At 39.7% G+C, this 15,812-nt stretch overlaps 1 protein-coding gene across 1 annotated transcript in view; it reads left to right on the top strand.

Moving 5' to 3' along the window:
* LOC128368929 (receptor-type tyrosine-protein phosphatase mu-like) overlaps nucleotides 1-15,812 on the top strand; it is a 156,711-nt gene that overhangs the window by 99,888 nt on the left and 41,011 nt on the right. The window contains exons 12-16 of the mRNA XM_053329854.1: nucleotides 932-1,205; nucleotides 3,780-3,816; nucleotides 4,841-4,915; nucleotides 6,479-6,614; nucleotides 8,013-8,042. Of these exons, the coding sequence (XP_053185829.1) occupies nucleotides 932-1,205; nucleotides 3,780-3,816; nucleotides 4,841-4,915; nucleotides 6,479-6,614; nucleotides 8,013-8,042 (552 nt within the window). The remainder of the gene's footprint in view (nucleotides 1-931; nucleotides 1,206-3,779; nucleotides 3,817-4,840; nucleotides 4,916-6,478; nucleotides 6,615-8,012; nucleotides 8,043-15,812) is intronic.

The following is a 15,812-nucleotide window of genomic DNA, read 5'->3' as shown; positions in this document are numbered from 1 at the left end:
CTTTTCTCCCTTTTTTGTAATAATAACTTGTTTGCATGACTCTTTTGGAAATGGAACACTTGTCCCCAATCATGGCTGGTTATTCTCCGTGGCAGCTGTAAACAGACTCTTTGTCACTCAGCGACTCAATAGATTTAACAGGCGGATGCGAGATGCATACTAACATGAACGTCTATGAGACAGTCTGTCTGCCCCTCAAGCTAAGTGGCCGGCTCAGAGACAATGTCATCTCTGTCAGAGACACACAAGGCTGCAGTTTGATCTAGCTAAACACTAGGCTCGGATGGAGAGGAAATGGAAAGTACCGTTAACCTTTTCATTTCGTGAATAATGAAAAAGCAAATAACGTCAGGCTCTGTCCTGTGTCACTGTTCATTTCTCTTGCACTGTCTTTTTGAGTCATTCCTGTTCACTTAGCCTGCAGCTTGTTTGCTAACTTGTATACACCAAAATAAATCACAGTAAAGTTTCAAAATGTGCTTTTCAGTAGAATCTCATCTCAGTTTCTATTGACTTTAGATGCAAAGAAGTTGAGTGGAAAAGAAAAATGAGGATGTTTGCACACATTCTTAGACATGTATTTACATCCTAAAATTATGACATACTGTATACATTATACAGTTACTGTATTCTAATATGAAAAAATACATATTGCAAGCATGTAGGAGATCTACAATATAATATTCTTCTGTATATTCTAGTAAATCTCTTCCATCTCATATCTAAATAATGAATAATTTCTTGGGACTTGATGTACTCATGCATTTCTATGCCATTCATTAAGAGGCCATTTTTCTGTGCCATTCATTAAGTGGCCATTTTCACACTTAAAAATGCTAACAGACAAAATAAAGAATTGCCAGCAGCATTCTGTCAGTGCCTGGTTGGCCCGTTTGAGTCTGTAAATTGTGTTTGTGTCCTGTGTTTGCAGCGCCTACCAGGTGGTGGTGGAGGAGGAACGTCCACGCAGAGCACGCGGCACAGCAGAAATCCTGCGTTGCTACCCAGTTCCCATTCACTTCCAGAACGCCACGCTCCTAAACTCCCAGTACTACTTCACTGCTCAGTTCCCTGCTGCTGGTATCCACTCGCCTCAGCCCTTCACTGTCGGGGACAACAAGACCTATAATGGCTACTGGAATGCCCCTCTGCTGCCCCAGAAGAGCTACAGCATCTATTATCAGGCTGTCAGCACAGCCAACGGGGTGGGTGTTTCTGAGGTTTTTATTTTACTCATGCAACTTCAGTTAAATGTACATGAAAGCTATGACATGACTCCAAATTAGATTTTTTGATAATTGTGGCCAGTTTGTGTTAGTTTCACAACCAGCAGTGGGAAGTAACAAAGTATTATTACACACATACTGTACTTACAGTAAGTACAATTTTGAGGTGCTTGCAGGCAAGTATTTCCATTACTTCCTTTTAAGTGTGAGGGAAATATGATTTCATTTTGATATGATAAAATAATAATACTTTTTACTCCACTATATGCAGTATATTTGACACTTTTTACTTTTCACTATTTACCTTTTATTATACTATATACAAATCATGTGATCAGTTTATGAAATATGATGTAGATTAAACCACCCAAAAGTCTATAAAGTAGTTATAAGTAATACTTTTAAGTGCATTTTACTGATAATACTTACATTGTAGTAACACTACAATGTAACTTACATAAAGACAGGCAAAAAATGACATTCATGAGTTTAACGTCCTCTGAATTATATGTTGTGTGCTCCATGCCAGGTTGACACTTTATTGTTTGACAGCATGTCTTACAGTGCCAGGCTAATAAGTATACACCGTACAGAGTCTCAATTCAGCAGCTAGGTAATTACATTTGTATAGCCTGTGCAGACACTAATTTGTGTACTTGATTTAATTAACTACAAGCGTGAAGATCAGAAGATACCGTACTTAAATGTAATTTATAATTGAATGTGGGATGTGAAAGTATTTTTATATATCTTGTTGTGTAAGAAAACTTACTGTACGCACACCTCTAAAAGTGCTAAATATTATAGTAGGTTTAATGACAATGAAAGGCTGACAGGGACTGAGGTGGAAGAAGGTAGAAATTGTAGCCTCTGCATTTTAACTGTGCACACAGACACATACACAAACTTGCACAGTGGCATGTAGCCTCTGATAGATGTAGCAGTACTCTGTGTACCAGCAGCATTGTCTGCACTCTTAATAGGCTACAACAGGGTCAGCCTTAGAATGCAGAGCTCCATACCGTGACATGCTCTCTCCCTCCATTACCGTGGCCCTGTTCTCCTGCCTTTTCCAATGGAACTTTATGCCAAATGCCAGACAAGCATTTGATCAACAGCATTTAAGAGAGGCAGTCGTCCCAGCGGCAGTTAAGTGTGGGAGGCAAGCAACAACAATAGGGTTACCGATCGTACAGGTCACAGCCTCTGTCATCAAGTGGCACTTGGCAGGGCCCTCCCTCTATGGAGCCACAGCAGACAGCTCAATGGCAATTTCAAGAGCCCAACCGATTGTGGTCCTGAATGAGAATCACCATAAACAGCCTCCTTGAGAAAAACCAGCACGTCTTTAAAGAGGCAATAGAAATAACATGTGACGCAGGGCTGAATCCAATTAGCAAGTTTGCTCTCGAGAGTGAAGCATTTTCAATCTGAAACTTTCCAGGGTGAATTGGTGAGCGGTATGAATCAGCTGACAGTACTTTCCCTTGAACAGGCAGAATGAAAGAACATACTGTAGAGTCCCTTGTTGAGACAATATTAAGCTCTGTCTACGTGAGAGAGACAGTTCTGACATTATTATTTTTTTATGCAGTGCTTTGATTTACAGTGGCATTTCATTAAGCCATCACTGTCAATAGATAGCACAGCAAGCTTTAATTAATATCCAATGATGTTGGCGTGAATTGTTTAGTCCTTTTTTTTAAAAATTAGCACTTAGAGAAGGTGAGTGCCATCCATACCTAGATTTTTTTTTAGCCTTCTATTCAGAGGAAAATCTAATATGACTTTCTCGTGATATTGCCTTTAACAAAAGGCCCATCTGACAGCTTAAAAGCAGTAATGTGAATGCATACGCATCCAGGATCACATGAGTGTTAACATTTTTTTTATCTTTCTCTCTCCTCTTCATTATGCCTCTCATGGCCTCTCCCATGTGTGCTCATTGTTCATTGGACAGCTTGGCTGGGTCAAACACAGGGACACAGCACTCATGTCTTTTGTGTTGTATTACTTATTGCTGCCGTGTTCCAGTGTGTGTCCTTTTTCCTTTTTCACCAGACCATTGTTGACAACAAACTTCTCTCCCAACAGCAAGAACAGTGTTTTTTTTATGTTGTTGAAGGCTGTTGTCAGACCTGAAACTCTATTACATATTCAGAAAGGCTCCCTGATGTGTCATTTTGGAGCCCTGCATGCTGGGTTGGTTTCGCCTGTCACAGGGCTCTGGTTTCTCCACAGTGGCTGACCACCTTGAGCCTCAGGCCGCCGACAGATCGCTGTTGGCTGACAAATCAGCAGCTCAGCACCACTAATCTGTGCTGTGGGCCCTCTCCCCTAACTGCGTTTTGTGTCACAGTCATTGAGCTCAACAGATGATAGGGGACAGCGTGGAACTAGCCGAGCTGTTTTGTTGTAACCATAGGTTCTTAGATAGGTGTTGTTTCCACCGTAAGTGTGTGTCTTTGTGTGTGTCTCATGTCTGTGCATGTGTGTTATAACAATCTCTGATTGTCTCTACCCCTTCCTCGTGTTATTTATCTGTTTGTGCAGGAGACCAAGATTGACTGTGTACGAGTAGCCACCAAAGGTAGGACTACATCACTTATTGCTATGTTATTGCTTGTTTGTGTGTGTGTGTGTGTGTGTGTGTGTGTGTGTGTGTGTGTGTGCGTGTGTGCGTGTGTGCATGTGTGTGTGCGTGTGTGTGTGTGCCATGTTGTTCCTTACATCACTTGCATATGCTTCATAAAAACTAACAAATTTAACAAAGTTCTAAAAAGATGCATTAAATTTGATATAGATCCACATTACAGCATTCATATAGCGCTATTCTACCTTAACAGACAAAATCCTTTACAATGTGCCTCTCATTTTCCCATTTACACACACTCTCCAATGATGGTTGAGGGTTCTGGCCTGCCCATCAGGACCAACTTGGAGTTAAGTGTCTTGCTCAGCTCTGTAGCATTTGAGCCAGGCAGTAAACCACCAACATTGTGATTAATGGATTGCCTGCTCTAGAGCTGATTTTTGCTGTTAAAAGACAAAAATGCGTGATTTGGTTTTCACATGAATTTGGTCAATAGATTGATGAAGAACATGTGTTTTTCCATGACAGCCTCTGTGCCCACTGAGGCCTGTGGGTACTTAGCTATGCTGCCTGTACATCCTGTTCCACACATTAAGGGTGATGAAGTCGAAGCGCCATTGATCCAAGAGCAGAATTGATAAGGCCAGAGGGAGCCCTAGTCACACTCCGTTCTAGGCCGTGGGAGGTCCTGTCACATGCCCCAACAATCTCGTATATTGTGGATTCGCAGGCAGTTCCTCTATGGATTTCTTGTGAAGATATCTCCATCTACATGGCTCAATAGGCTGAAGTCAAATAGCACATACTAGAAGAATCATAGGAGTCATTTACAACCTATAGGGTTACATTGTAATGCATTACATTTAAGTTATAGAGATATGAACTTGTGTGTTGAATTGTTGTTCCTGCCTCAATGTTGCATGATTACCGGAACTGTGTGGCTGTTTTTGGCTTCAGTGTGGGCTTTCTCTCTCTGTCTCTCTCTACTGCATGCCAACCTGGATCGACTGACTATACTCAGCCGCCATACTCGTGACTCAGCTCACAACTCCCTACATCCGCATCGCCCCAGCAGCAGGCGACAACCAACTAACAGGTCAGACACATAGCTTTCTGCACTTTCTCTGACCATCTCAGGTATTATCTCCACACTTTAGTTTTAGTCACTATGTGTTTAATGTGGCCACCATACTGACAATTTCCTCAACAGGAAAACAAACAAAATTGGATTAATTATGAGTATTGCATGTGTGTGGTTTTGATTATTGTCTTGTTATTTGCATAGAATAAGTGTGATTAAATCAAAGACGTGCAGACATTGTCTTCTACCTTCATCTTCTCAGCATTACTGGACATGAAAGACCTGTTTGAGGTGCGATTGTCATTTGATGTGTCAATGTTGGAGATTTCTGACAGGAGTTAATCCCCTTTCATGAATATTTCTCATTATTTCTGGGAGATTAAGTTTTTGGGTGGTGTTGGTTGCTGCAGTTGTGACAACTGTAAACACACAAAAGGATGGTAAAGTGCTCACTGTGCAGATTTGGAGAATTTCCAAGAGTATAGCATCAATTAAAATTCAGCTTACTTGTTATGTACTGTAGTTGCAGTGAGAATCTCAAGTTATTTTAGACTGGAACTGAAGAATATTAACTTGTGGCAGTGAACATACAGCCCTCACAGCTCAAATGGGGATTTGTCACCGGCAACATTTCTGTTAAGATTAGCCTGTAACAGTATATTTGGACAAAATCAGCTCCATCGGTCCAGACATGATGGCGTGATTGTTAATATGCTGTCCTCTACCGTTCCGTCTTAAAAAAAATGTATATCTATATAAAGGCCTGGCGGTTGATAACAGCCACCAGAGCAAGAACAATATGTCACAACAATCAGCCCAGGATGGATATTTACCTTTTTGATAGCAAAAGAAAATGGCAGTGCTGAGAAGCGAAGGAAGCCCGCTCTAACAGATTTGTCTGACATAACAATTTATCATTCTAAATTTACCCCTGGTGACAAGGAATAATGGTGTTGTTCAGGTGGACAGTTGTGATTCCAGCAACGTTGCCTTCCTCAGAGTACTTCTTATCACTTCCCAGGGTGCAGATGCTGTTAAAACAAGCTGCTTTTTTCCCTCTCCTTCTCTATTTGTTTCTCTTGTTGTTGGCTATCTCCTCCCGAGCTGATATTTAATGTTTTGGTTATTTCAGGCTTTTTTATCTTCTTGGGTATTATCTTTCCCGTCCCACATTTTACATTTTTCTGCAGCCCAGAAAGCGTTTGCCCCAAACATGATTAACCAAGGGTAAAGATGGTGCACACTTATCTCTCTCAGTATAGCTTGATCCACACAGCGCTGATGTCCACTAAGGAAGGAGCTAAAGGTGGAGTCTTCAAACTAGAATAAGAATAAAAATTACTCTGAGCCAATAAATGTGTATTGATATTTATGGTCTACAAAATGCCATAAAAGACCAGCATATTGATTAATCAACCTCAGCCGCCTCCACACAGTCAAATCAATGAGAAGAAAAGGTAGAAGTATAGATGTGGTTTGGTTGAACAATAGAACGTGTTTTTTTACATCTGATTCATTCACTCAGCCTTATTATTTACACTTTCTATTTGATTTTTATGCAATTCGATATTCATTCAGGAGCAGCCACTCACAAACCTGATGCTGTGGAGCCAGAAAAACAAACGGATCATACGGTGAAGATTGCTGGGGTCATCGCTGGCATCCTCCTCTTTGTCATCATCTTCTTGGGAGTGGTACTCCTCATGAAAAAAAGGTAAGCATGGTTTATTTCTTTTTATTTGTTGAAATAATACTTCAGATTTGTGGAAGGGGTTGAAGTTACTTGGCGAGCGCGAACAGAGAAGTAGTTTCTGTTTTATCATTTTGTATATTTCTCCCTCAAACGGAAGTATTGTCAGCGTTGTAGTAAATAATTAATTTGATTATGTTGTTACGCCCCATTAAGGCTGTTTACAGCCATGAGATACAGTGTGCCATGAAAAATTAATCCGTTTCCACGGCACCCTCAAACAAATGCGCAACGCTTCAATGACATTGGAATGGGAATAGGAAAAAATGTTTTTGAGGCCTGTGGTATGGAAAGAGGCGGGAAAGAAGATAAGAAAGAAAATATGATGAAAGGCTCAAAAGGAAAGAGGGTGGGCTGCATAGCTAAAGGCAAAGTTTACATTAGCCCCGGACACCCCGTACTGGAGAGAGATCCTCTGTACATATCCCAGCAATCAGGAAAGCTAAAGCTCAGGAGATATCAAACCCCTTTGTCCACAGCACGGCTTGAAATAACACAATGTCATTTTCTCTGCCTTTATTGAGATTGCTTGGGTGGACACAAGTTGGCTTCCTTCAGTATCTTGACTGTGAAGTATGAGAACATAAAACTAACATTTCCCTGTAAAACTCAGAATGTGTTAGCTAAACTTTACTGTGCTGTCTCCTTTTAATGTTATATTGCTTGTCTTAAATTAAAAAGTAAAGGTCAGTGCAGTAGATTGAGCAAATTAAGATAGACTGGAAGGCATAGATGATAATACAATCACTATGCTCCATGTATAGTTTTTGACAGCAATATAATATTTTTCATTTTCTACCGCAGCCGTTGTCTGTGTAGCAGAGTTATCAGTGGGTGGGTGTGAAAATAAGCTCACAGTAATGGAATTGTTTTCAATTAGCCTTAATCAAACCAGAGATGGAGATGACTTCATTGGTTGAATTTTGTGTAATTTATTGTTACCAACAGGGAATCGGAGTTGTGTTTAGACATTCAAACCACTCATTAAGTTTCGACATTGGAGGTCAGATATGGTAATTTTTATAGGTGTATTAAATTGTGTGTTCATAAAAGGGGGGCTTTTAGTGCCAGCATGGTTGCCTCTGAATTGCCATCACATGCTGTAGACCAGCTCAATATCAATTTAATTAGAGTTTCTACTGTACTCTAGTGAGGCCCCCATGAGCAAAGCATGACATGACTCCAAGCAATCACCTTTGCCCTCACGATCACTAGTTTACCTCCACGTATGCCACCATATCTGATTTTGTTCATTTCTTCTCTTTTTTCAAACATTAATATATTTTTACTTTTTCTTTCCTTTTCATTCCATCCCCTCCCCCTCCTCCACTGCTTAAATCCTACCACCACCCCACTCGGCAGAAGAACCTATCACTCCTACACTTACTACCTGTAAGTAACCACTTTGTGTAATGTTAGTGCCATGCTTCTCACCCACACACTGTTTCCCATGCATGCAAGAGCCATGTCATCCTCCTCCTGCCCAGAGCTATTACAGAGGCTCAACTGTAATCTCTGCTGGAGGAACGGAGGACACCACTCCAATGCATCTCCACATGACGAGCACATCATACTGTATGTCACATTGGCACCACTTCTGACGACAGCAGACAGACACAGCAGAACCCCTACGAAAAGGAAAACCTGCCACTGAGAGGTTATTGCAGACATAATTTCTGCTACACTTTTAAGGAGTTTGTTTATCAAATGATGAACTAAACTGCCTTAATGATTGTACAGCTGCCAAACTCATCTTGTGAAAAGGGGGAGAAAAAAAATCAATGCAGCAGCTACTGCATTTTTACTGAGTGTGAATTTTTCATTCGCCTCCAATGATTTCATCTCTGTTGACTTGTCAAAGTTAGATTTTTTGAAGTGCCTATCACAGTGCATCTATCCTTTAGTTGTGCCCTGAACCTCAATGCGCCAGATATTTCACATTTTTGTACTCTTATACTCTGCAAATACCTAAATGCAATCAATAACTTCATATTTATGTGCGCACTATATACAGGAGCAGTTATATTTATATGATAGATATTGAGTATTCTGAAAATTGAGCATGAGCTAACATGTTGACTTTAATAATTCAGCTCCATATGCATGTGATAATTTCTAGTCTTTCTCTCCCACTCCATTCTCTCACTCTCCCATTAAACCATTTCAGCTTTCATGCTTTTTTTCTTCCCTTTTTTTTCCCAAGCATGTTTTTAGGTTATTGCACGCCCATCCAATTATTTCTATGGTGATGGTGGAGTTGTGTCTTTAGCTAACAAGACGTTTGCATCTCTGCTGAACAAGCTGGTGTGTTCACAGCCTAACCCCCGTTCTATTTAGATGTCTCCAACATCATAAAACAATACTCGCAGCTTTATTCACTCTTGGTACAACAGATGATTCCAAATCACACCTCTGAATGGTAAAGAAGCTTATTCTGCTGCTCTGCCTTCCTCGCTGTAGCTCATAGGCTCCCTCTGTAAAGTCTTTGTGATGGATGCCGACTAATCTGTCTTGAGATGACTGTGATCAGAGGATAGAACGGTGGCTGCCTCACATCAAAGAACATCTCAGAATACACCTGGAGATAATACTACTCTGAATACTCTGTGTGTCACTTGTATTAGATCACAGCTGTCTTGAATGGAAAGCCCCAATGACTTGGTGGAATAGTGTCATCAAAGCTGTGCATACACATTGGCCGAGCTACGCAGGAAGAGATGAGACTGTCAGTGAAACAATCAAAATACCACTCAAGGGTTACGTATGTGTGTGTTGCTTTATATGTTTAATGCCAATATGCTGAAAGAGAAGAACAGAAGTATTGTCTGAACAGGGTACATACTGTAAGTCTATCCTGAAAGGCATTAAGAGGCTTGTGGTTACTGCTGAAAGCTTGCTCCTATAAATACACAGTGGGAAAGAAAGTAGCCTTTTGTATACAATTACAAGCCAAGAAATTATTTAACCAAGGAAGTTTGGGACTTTTTTGGATCTTATTTATTCTTTCATTAAAAGGGCATCATCTTAATGAAAGGTTGGCATGATTGCTGTGATTGACAATGTTTCAGATTGAATATTCCGTTTCCAGACTAAACTGATTTGGGTTTGAGCTGCAGAGCCAAACCACAGGCATTAGGAGGCCCCTTTAGGAACATAATGGATTTGTGTGACATCAAACGGCAACACGTCCAACATTTCTCTATGGTCTTATGTGTCAAGATGAATGGGGAGGTTTGTTGTTTAGATTTAACCAGAAGGAAAGGAGAGGGTTGACAAATTTTGCGACTCTTCTCTAAAGCTGACAAAGTAACAACATAATATAGAGTTGGATAAGACAAAGGATTAGAATCCTACGGGGGATTTGTGACATTACAGCGGAATATACTAACGGATAACATAATACACTTAGGGGAATACAATAATATATAAAAACAGAGGAAATAGGGGTTGAATGAATATGTTAAAATAACAATTGAACAGCTTTGGGATTCAGACTCGAAAATTCCATTTATCTCCAAATTCAGTAAAGATTTGATTCATTTGTATCAACCTAGTTCAACCTAGTTCTGTACTGTGGATATTTATTATAGCCATAAGGATGTATGACACCCTGTACAGTATGTGTATGGTTTAAACTTGAAGAACTTGAAGATAGTTATTTTATTGTCATCTCTGTTTTGTTGTAGTTTTATTATTGGTGGAGTAAATAAAATGAAGAATTTACTCTATAGCAATTTACAGCTAAATACATCAATAGTTTCGACAGGTGATGTGTCACAAAGTAAAACTTCTCAGACAACAAAACAATTGTTTAAAAGTCCATTAACAAGTGATGAGTAATTAATGTTCAAAGTTACTCTGGAGTGAGCAAGGATGTCCCATCAATAATATGACTCCCCATCCTCCCCATCCTCACTAAAAACCTCTCTCTTGTGTCAGACATGGGAGGAGGAGGTACTCTGTAAGCAGGCGAGGCAGTATGGTAATTGGAAAGGACCCTGATTTGCACCTTGAAGCTTTCCAGCAGATAATGTTGCATCTCACCATAGTGATGCTCTCTCTGTCTTTCCCCCTGCAGTTACTATTTTCCAGATGTTCAACCTCAGTTTTAAAAGCAAATTTACCTGACGTACTCTATGTAGCCAGTCGCAAAGTTTAAATTGTAACATCAATTATAGACTGCATACAGAAGCTCTCCTCTGGATTTAAAGTGTTCAGCTGCAGCTCTGATGACAGCCTAGTTGCCAGCCATGATTGTACCACACCTGTATGATTGATGAACCCCATTAATGCTCTCATGCATTCATCAAAGTCTTTAAAAGGCATGAGAACATCCTGGAGTCACCAAAATATGCACTTTAGGTATATTGCCAGAGGTGGCTGTGGGGGACTAGCACGCAACACAACATCAGTCAGAGCACTCATTAGGGATTCAGTTACATGTGTGATCAAATATATAACTGTCCTTTAATCAGGTGGCCGTTCCGGCCTCTGTGCCTGCTGCTGCCGGGGACAAGAGAGAGATCAATTGGCACAGGGCAAGGGTTGCGATTGAGTCTTTATTCCCAAGAGGGTTTGATTCATCCATCAAGCAGCGGGCATGTTAAGTAGAAACATACTTACTGTAGCACTTTTTTGAGTGATTTGTCAGGCTCGTCTGCCGCTCCCCAAACCTCAGGTACGGAATGTGATCTGACTTAATCAAGACTTAACCAAAGTATTTTCTTCATCATATAACATAAGATTGCACTTAATGTGTTACCTAGAAACATACGACACCAAATATTCCCACTCAGCAGCTAGTTGAGAATGCTTGAGTAGTAAGAGTAGGTTTTAACTTTAGCTAGAAAGACACAAATTCAAGTATTTGGATTACATTAATTACAGTGCAGTATATAGAGATAAGGTGGTTTTAGTTTAGACACTAGAGGGTTCAAGGGAAGTAAATCCAGATACTTATATGTTTGCTCTTTTACCGTATCAAACCAATGTTTTAGCAAAGGCCATCAGCTCATAGTAAGACATACCACTGACTGTTTAGATGCCGACTTTTCCTTTCCAGTAAATCATCTGATGTAGTCTGATGTAAGTTTTCCCCAAAGAAAGTCTACTCAAGCGCTGTATTAAATTACTGCCTCAATATGAAAAGGGTGACTAGCAGTCACATGGAGATTTATCATCCAACTCTGCATTACTCGACCCTTGAGTGCTTAGCATCTTTCATTTCATTGTTTCTATTTTCCGCCTGTAACTTAACTGTTTTGGTTCACTTCCACAGTTCTAGTACCCACTGTGCACCACCAAAAAACAGATACTCAAAGTTAGTGTCTAGCTGGTGAATAAAGTAGAACATGTAGCTGCTAAAAATACAAATATTGTATCAGCTCATATCAACAATTTTATTCAACACCATTCAAGAGTGACATGTACCATTTCCATCTGGCCCGTGGTCACTTACATCATAAATGCCTTAAGGTTATGTGACCACTCCCTTATTATGGACTGGCCCCAGTGGCTGCCATTGTCATAATTTGCCCATATTCCTTGCACTGTCAATATCAGGAAGAGAAGCAGAGCAAAGTCTAAATAGAATCAGTCACTGTTATCATTTCTAATTAATTTTCGTTATACAAATAGCTTGCTTTCTATTTAAAAAGAGAAAGCCCACATATGCACACACATGCGCACCCAGGCTATAAATTATCATCACAATTCTTTGTAAATCTTACTTTTCATAATCACCTCTATTGCACTCAGTGTCAGAATGTGAGGCCTACTAAACGTACCATGTATAACACAATGTGCTCAGGGCAAACACCTTCATTAAACCGTACAAGCCGAACATGCAGCAAGAATCACATTAATTGGTACAAGCCTTGCAGATTTTTGCACCTACGAGCTCTGCATGTTGATGAGCGTTCGGAAAAAAGAAGAACAGCTCGGGCAGGGCGAAGGGATGTCATGCATGTAATGCTTCAGTTTAAATGGACACATTTTTAAATGATTTGTCATTTTCAACATACATATTGACACAACACACATTTGCACACACATACAACTACTAATAACATGTATTGACGTAATACAGGGATTCAGTGGTGAAATACAGGGATTCAGTGGTGAAAAAATAAATACAACTTGGTGGAAATTAAATACTTTAATGAGAATATTATTTGTATTGTGTTGTGTGTGTGTGTGTGTATATATATATATATATATGTATATAACGTAAACCAGGATTAAGGATATTTAGTGACCAGTTAATAAAATTAATTTACTTTTTGCCCTTTAAATCATAATGTAGTAACAAAGTTACCAGAGATCAAAAACAGATTAATGCAAATTCTTCTAACATTGTCAAAATAACACTTATATAGACATTTAATACCCAACATATGGTAGTTTAACAGATATTGTTGTAATCATTTTTACTTAAAATCACAAATAAATGAAACCCACTGCGTCCACTATGTGATAACTCAGTTAAAACAGTTTTATAAAATACACATGTATTATGTGCAGTAAAATGTGTGATCCATTTCTCTAATTTAACTAACAAGGACACCTCATTTTATTGTTTGTGTGAAAAACACTGTTGTACAGAATTGATGAAGCAATCAAGTTAGCAGATAAACAGTATTGTACATCGCTGAATAGAGTCTGTATTCAGAAGTAGTTTTTTATCTGTCTTTCTGTTGGATTGATGAACAAACAACCTTGTGGAAGAAGAATGTTTTAGAGATAGAGTTTTTTCATGAAAGATGGTGCAAACAACTACTGAAATGCCCCCACTGGGTTAATCAAACACAATTCTGTTGCCCCTCCCAGCTGGATGTCAGTCATCCAACAGACTTGCACACATTTACACCCATGCACTACGGATGTGTGTGGACCGTCTAATGAAGCCTTCTTTGTCCCAGTGTCACAAGGTTTAAGCTGCTCCGGTGCAGAAATGAGACCTACCATGCTGAGCTCGAGGTTTTGAAGCTCTTGTTTTAGAAGTTGCAGCAGCATCACCTCCCACAGAACAGACATTCTGGCAAACGCGTAGACATACAATCCATGCAGTTTCCTTTTTGTTGTAACTGAACTCACGGAGTTATGAGCTCTGCTCACTTAGATCCCAGATATGCCAGGCCTGTCATGTACTGAACTGCAGACAATCTCTCTAATGAGAGTTGCCTAATATAGTTACCTGGAGTGTTTGCTCAGTCTTCTACAAACACCTCTGCCATCTGTCTGTCTCATTCCCTTCATATTCGCATTCAGAACTGTTTGAGAAATGTTGTTGTTGAATACACCTGCAAGCTTTCAGTTCTATACATTCTTTGTTAAGATCTCACCATGTGCAGCATTACACTGACTATCAGGGGATATGATAAATAGTCACATTCATCAAGATGCACAAATATTCTACTGTATACTTCCTTGTACTATCTCTCTCAGCACATCAGACCTCGTAATATAGTCATCTATCATTAAATTTTCCCTTCTTACAAATGAGGAGAGAAAAGCATGCCAATTAATCTTCATCTAACACCCACGGTGCCTAGCAAACATCCCAGTATTGCTGGTGCTTTCCTCATTTTGGCACTGGTGTCTGTGCATCCTCGTTTATCTCCAGTGCTTGTGCTTCAACTGTTACACAGGCCAGGAAAGCAGAAATCCAAGTCTTAGTACACGCAGAAATACGAACAGTTGCACAGTTTTAAAACCTGGATTATAGTGGTTGTAAATAGTCTACTCCTTGAGTGCACACAGTGCTGAATCAGTCTTAATATTGCCTGGGGTACATACAGTTCCCCCTCTCACTCCTTCCTAATACAATATGAAGCTATTACGCAAAAAAAAGAGAGACAAGATTGCCATTTTGTTCCCGGCTCTAATTGCAGATTAAAGACAAAAAGTGAGTCCAGCAGATGAAAATGTCACTACTTTGTCACTTTGCTTTCTGAAGAACGGATCCACTATTAGCCTCACGTCGCGGCCTTCAGAGCAAATGACTGTTTGAAGGCAGCGGGGGCCTGTTGCCATATGGCACGAGACAGCCACAAATTGAATAAACAGAAGAGATTTGCGAAAACAAAGCAGCAGGAGTGCATCATTAGACAGCAGTTGTCCGTGAGAGAGACTGCAATTCAAATAGGCAGAGGGGTCACACAGAGAGTAACAAAGTGCGAGGATCAGTGTGAGGGCTGCCATAGTTAATTTTTAGACTGCTCGCTCCCCTCCAGCTACCGAGCAGCGGCACACATCAGATATAGCAGTATGTTCCAAATCCATACAGTATGTTCCTTCTCAAGCTGTTAGACATTTTTTCTGTAGTGTAACTTTTGTGGAAATATAGTTAACTCCTAAGAATGATTATGTGATGTTTTATTAATCAGCATTGGGATATTATTTTATGTACTTCTACCTCTAGAGTTCAGAGATTACAGTCAGCTTCAGCCCATCAGGGATTCAGAGCCTTTCTTTTGCAGGATCAGTGGAGAGGGAACCTGGCTTTCAATAAAACAATAGTTTGTAGTTTTTGTAAGTTTTTTAATCTTTAAAAGGTCTCATTTAATGTCAATTTCTTCATTTGGAATGGAGAGTTGAACAAAAACTCAGTGTTCTCCTTAGTTTGATATTTATGATTGTCACTGTATAACTAACTATAACTAAGCAAATGGGTAAAATGAGGTTTTAACAAATTAAAACAAATCAAACACTGGCATAGAAGTAGAGCACAATAAAGCAAAAACTAAGAAAATGGAATAGATAGGAATAGGTGTAACATAATCACTTACCTTTGCGTGGCTCCACTGTTTTCATGGGTGTATTCTAAGTAAATTAATTAATAACTTCAGTTTTTAATTTGTATATTTCCAGGGCAAAGTTCACAAGTTTAAGAAATACCCACATATAATACACTATCTGATGACAACACATCATCAATGAAAGCTTTCCCAAGAATTATTTTAGTCACTGTTTCAAACAGTCCACTCTTTGACAGTAAAAGCTATTGACCCTTAGTTTTGTGTTTTAATCAGGTGGGGAGTTCTGGTCCTCTGAAATGAGGCCAACGCGGAACTAACTTAGAACTGCATTCTATCAAAAGGCCACCAGGGGGCGACCGTTTTGGTGTCAAAAGGACTTACGTCTCTATACAAGTCAATGGAG

Source organism: Scomber japonicus, chromosome 12 (genome assembly GCF_027409825.1).
Source record: "Scomber japonicus isolate fScoJap1 chromosome 12, fScoJap1.pri, whole genome shotgun sequence".
In the NCBI taxonomy this organism is placed as follows: domain Eukaryota; kingdom Metazoa; phylum Chordata; class Actinopteri; order Scombriformes; family Scombridae; genus Scomber; species Scomber japonicus.
Note: the sequence above shows the minus strand (reverse complement) of the source record. Positions and strands in the feature narration are given on the sequence as shown.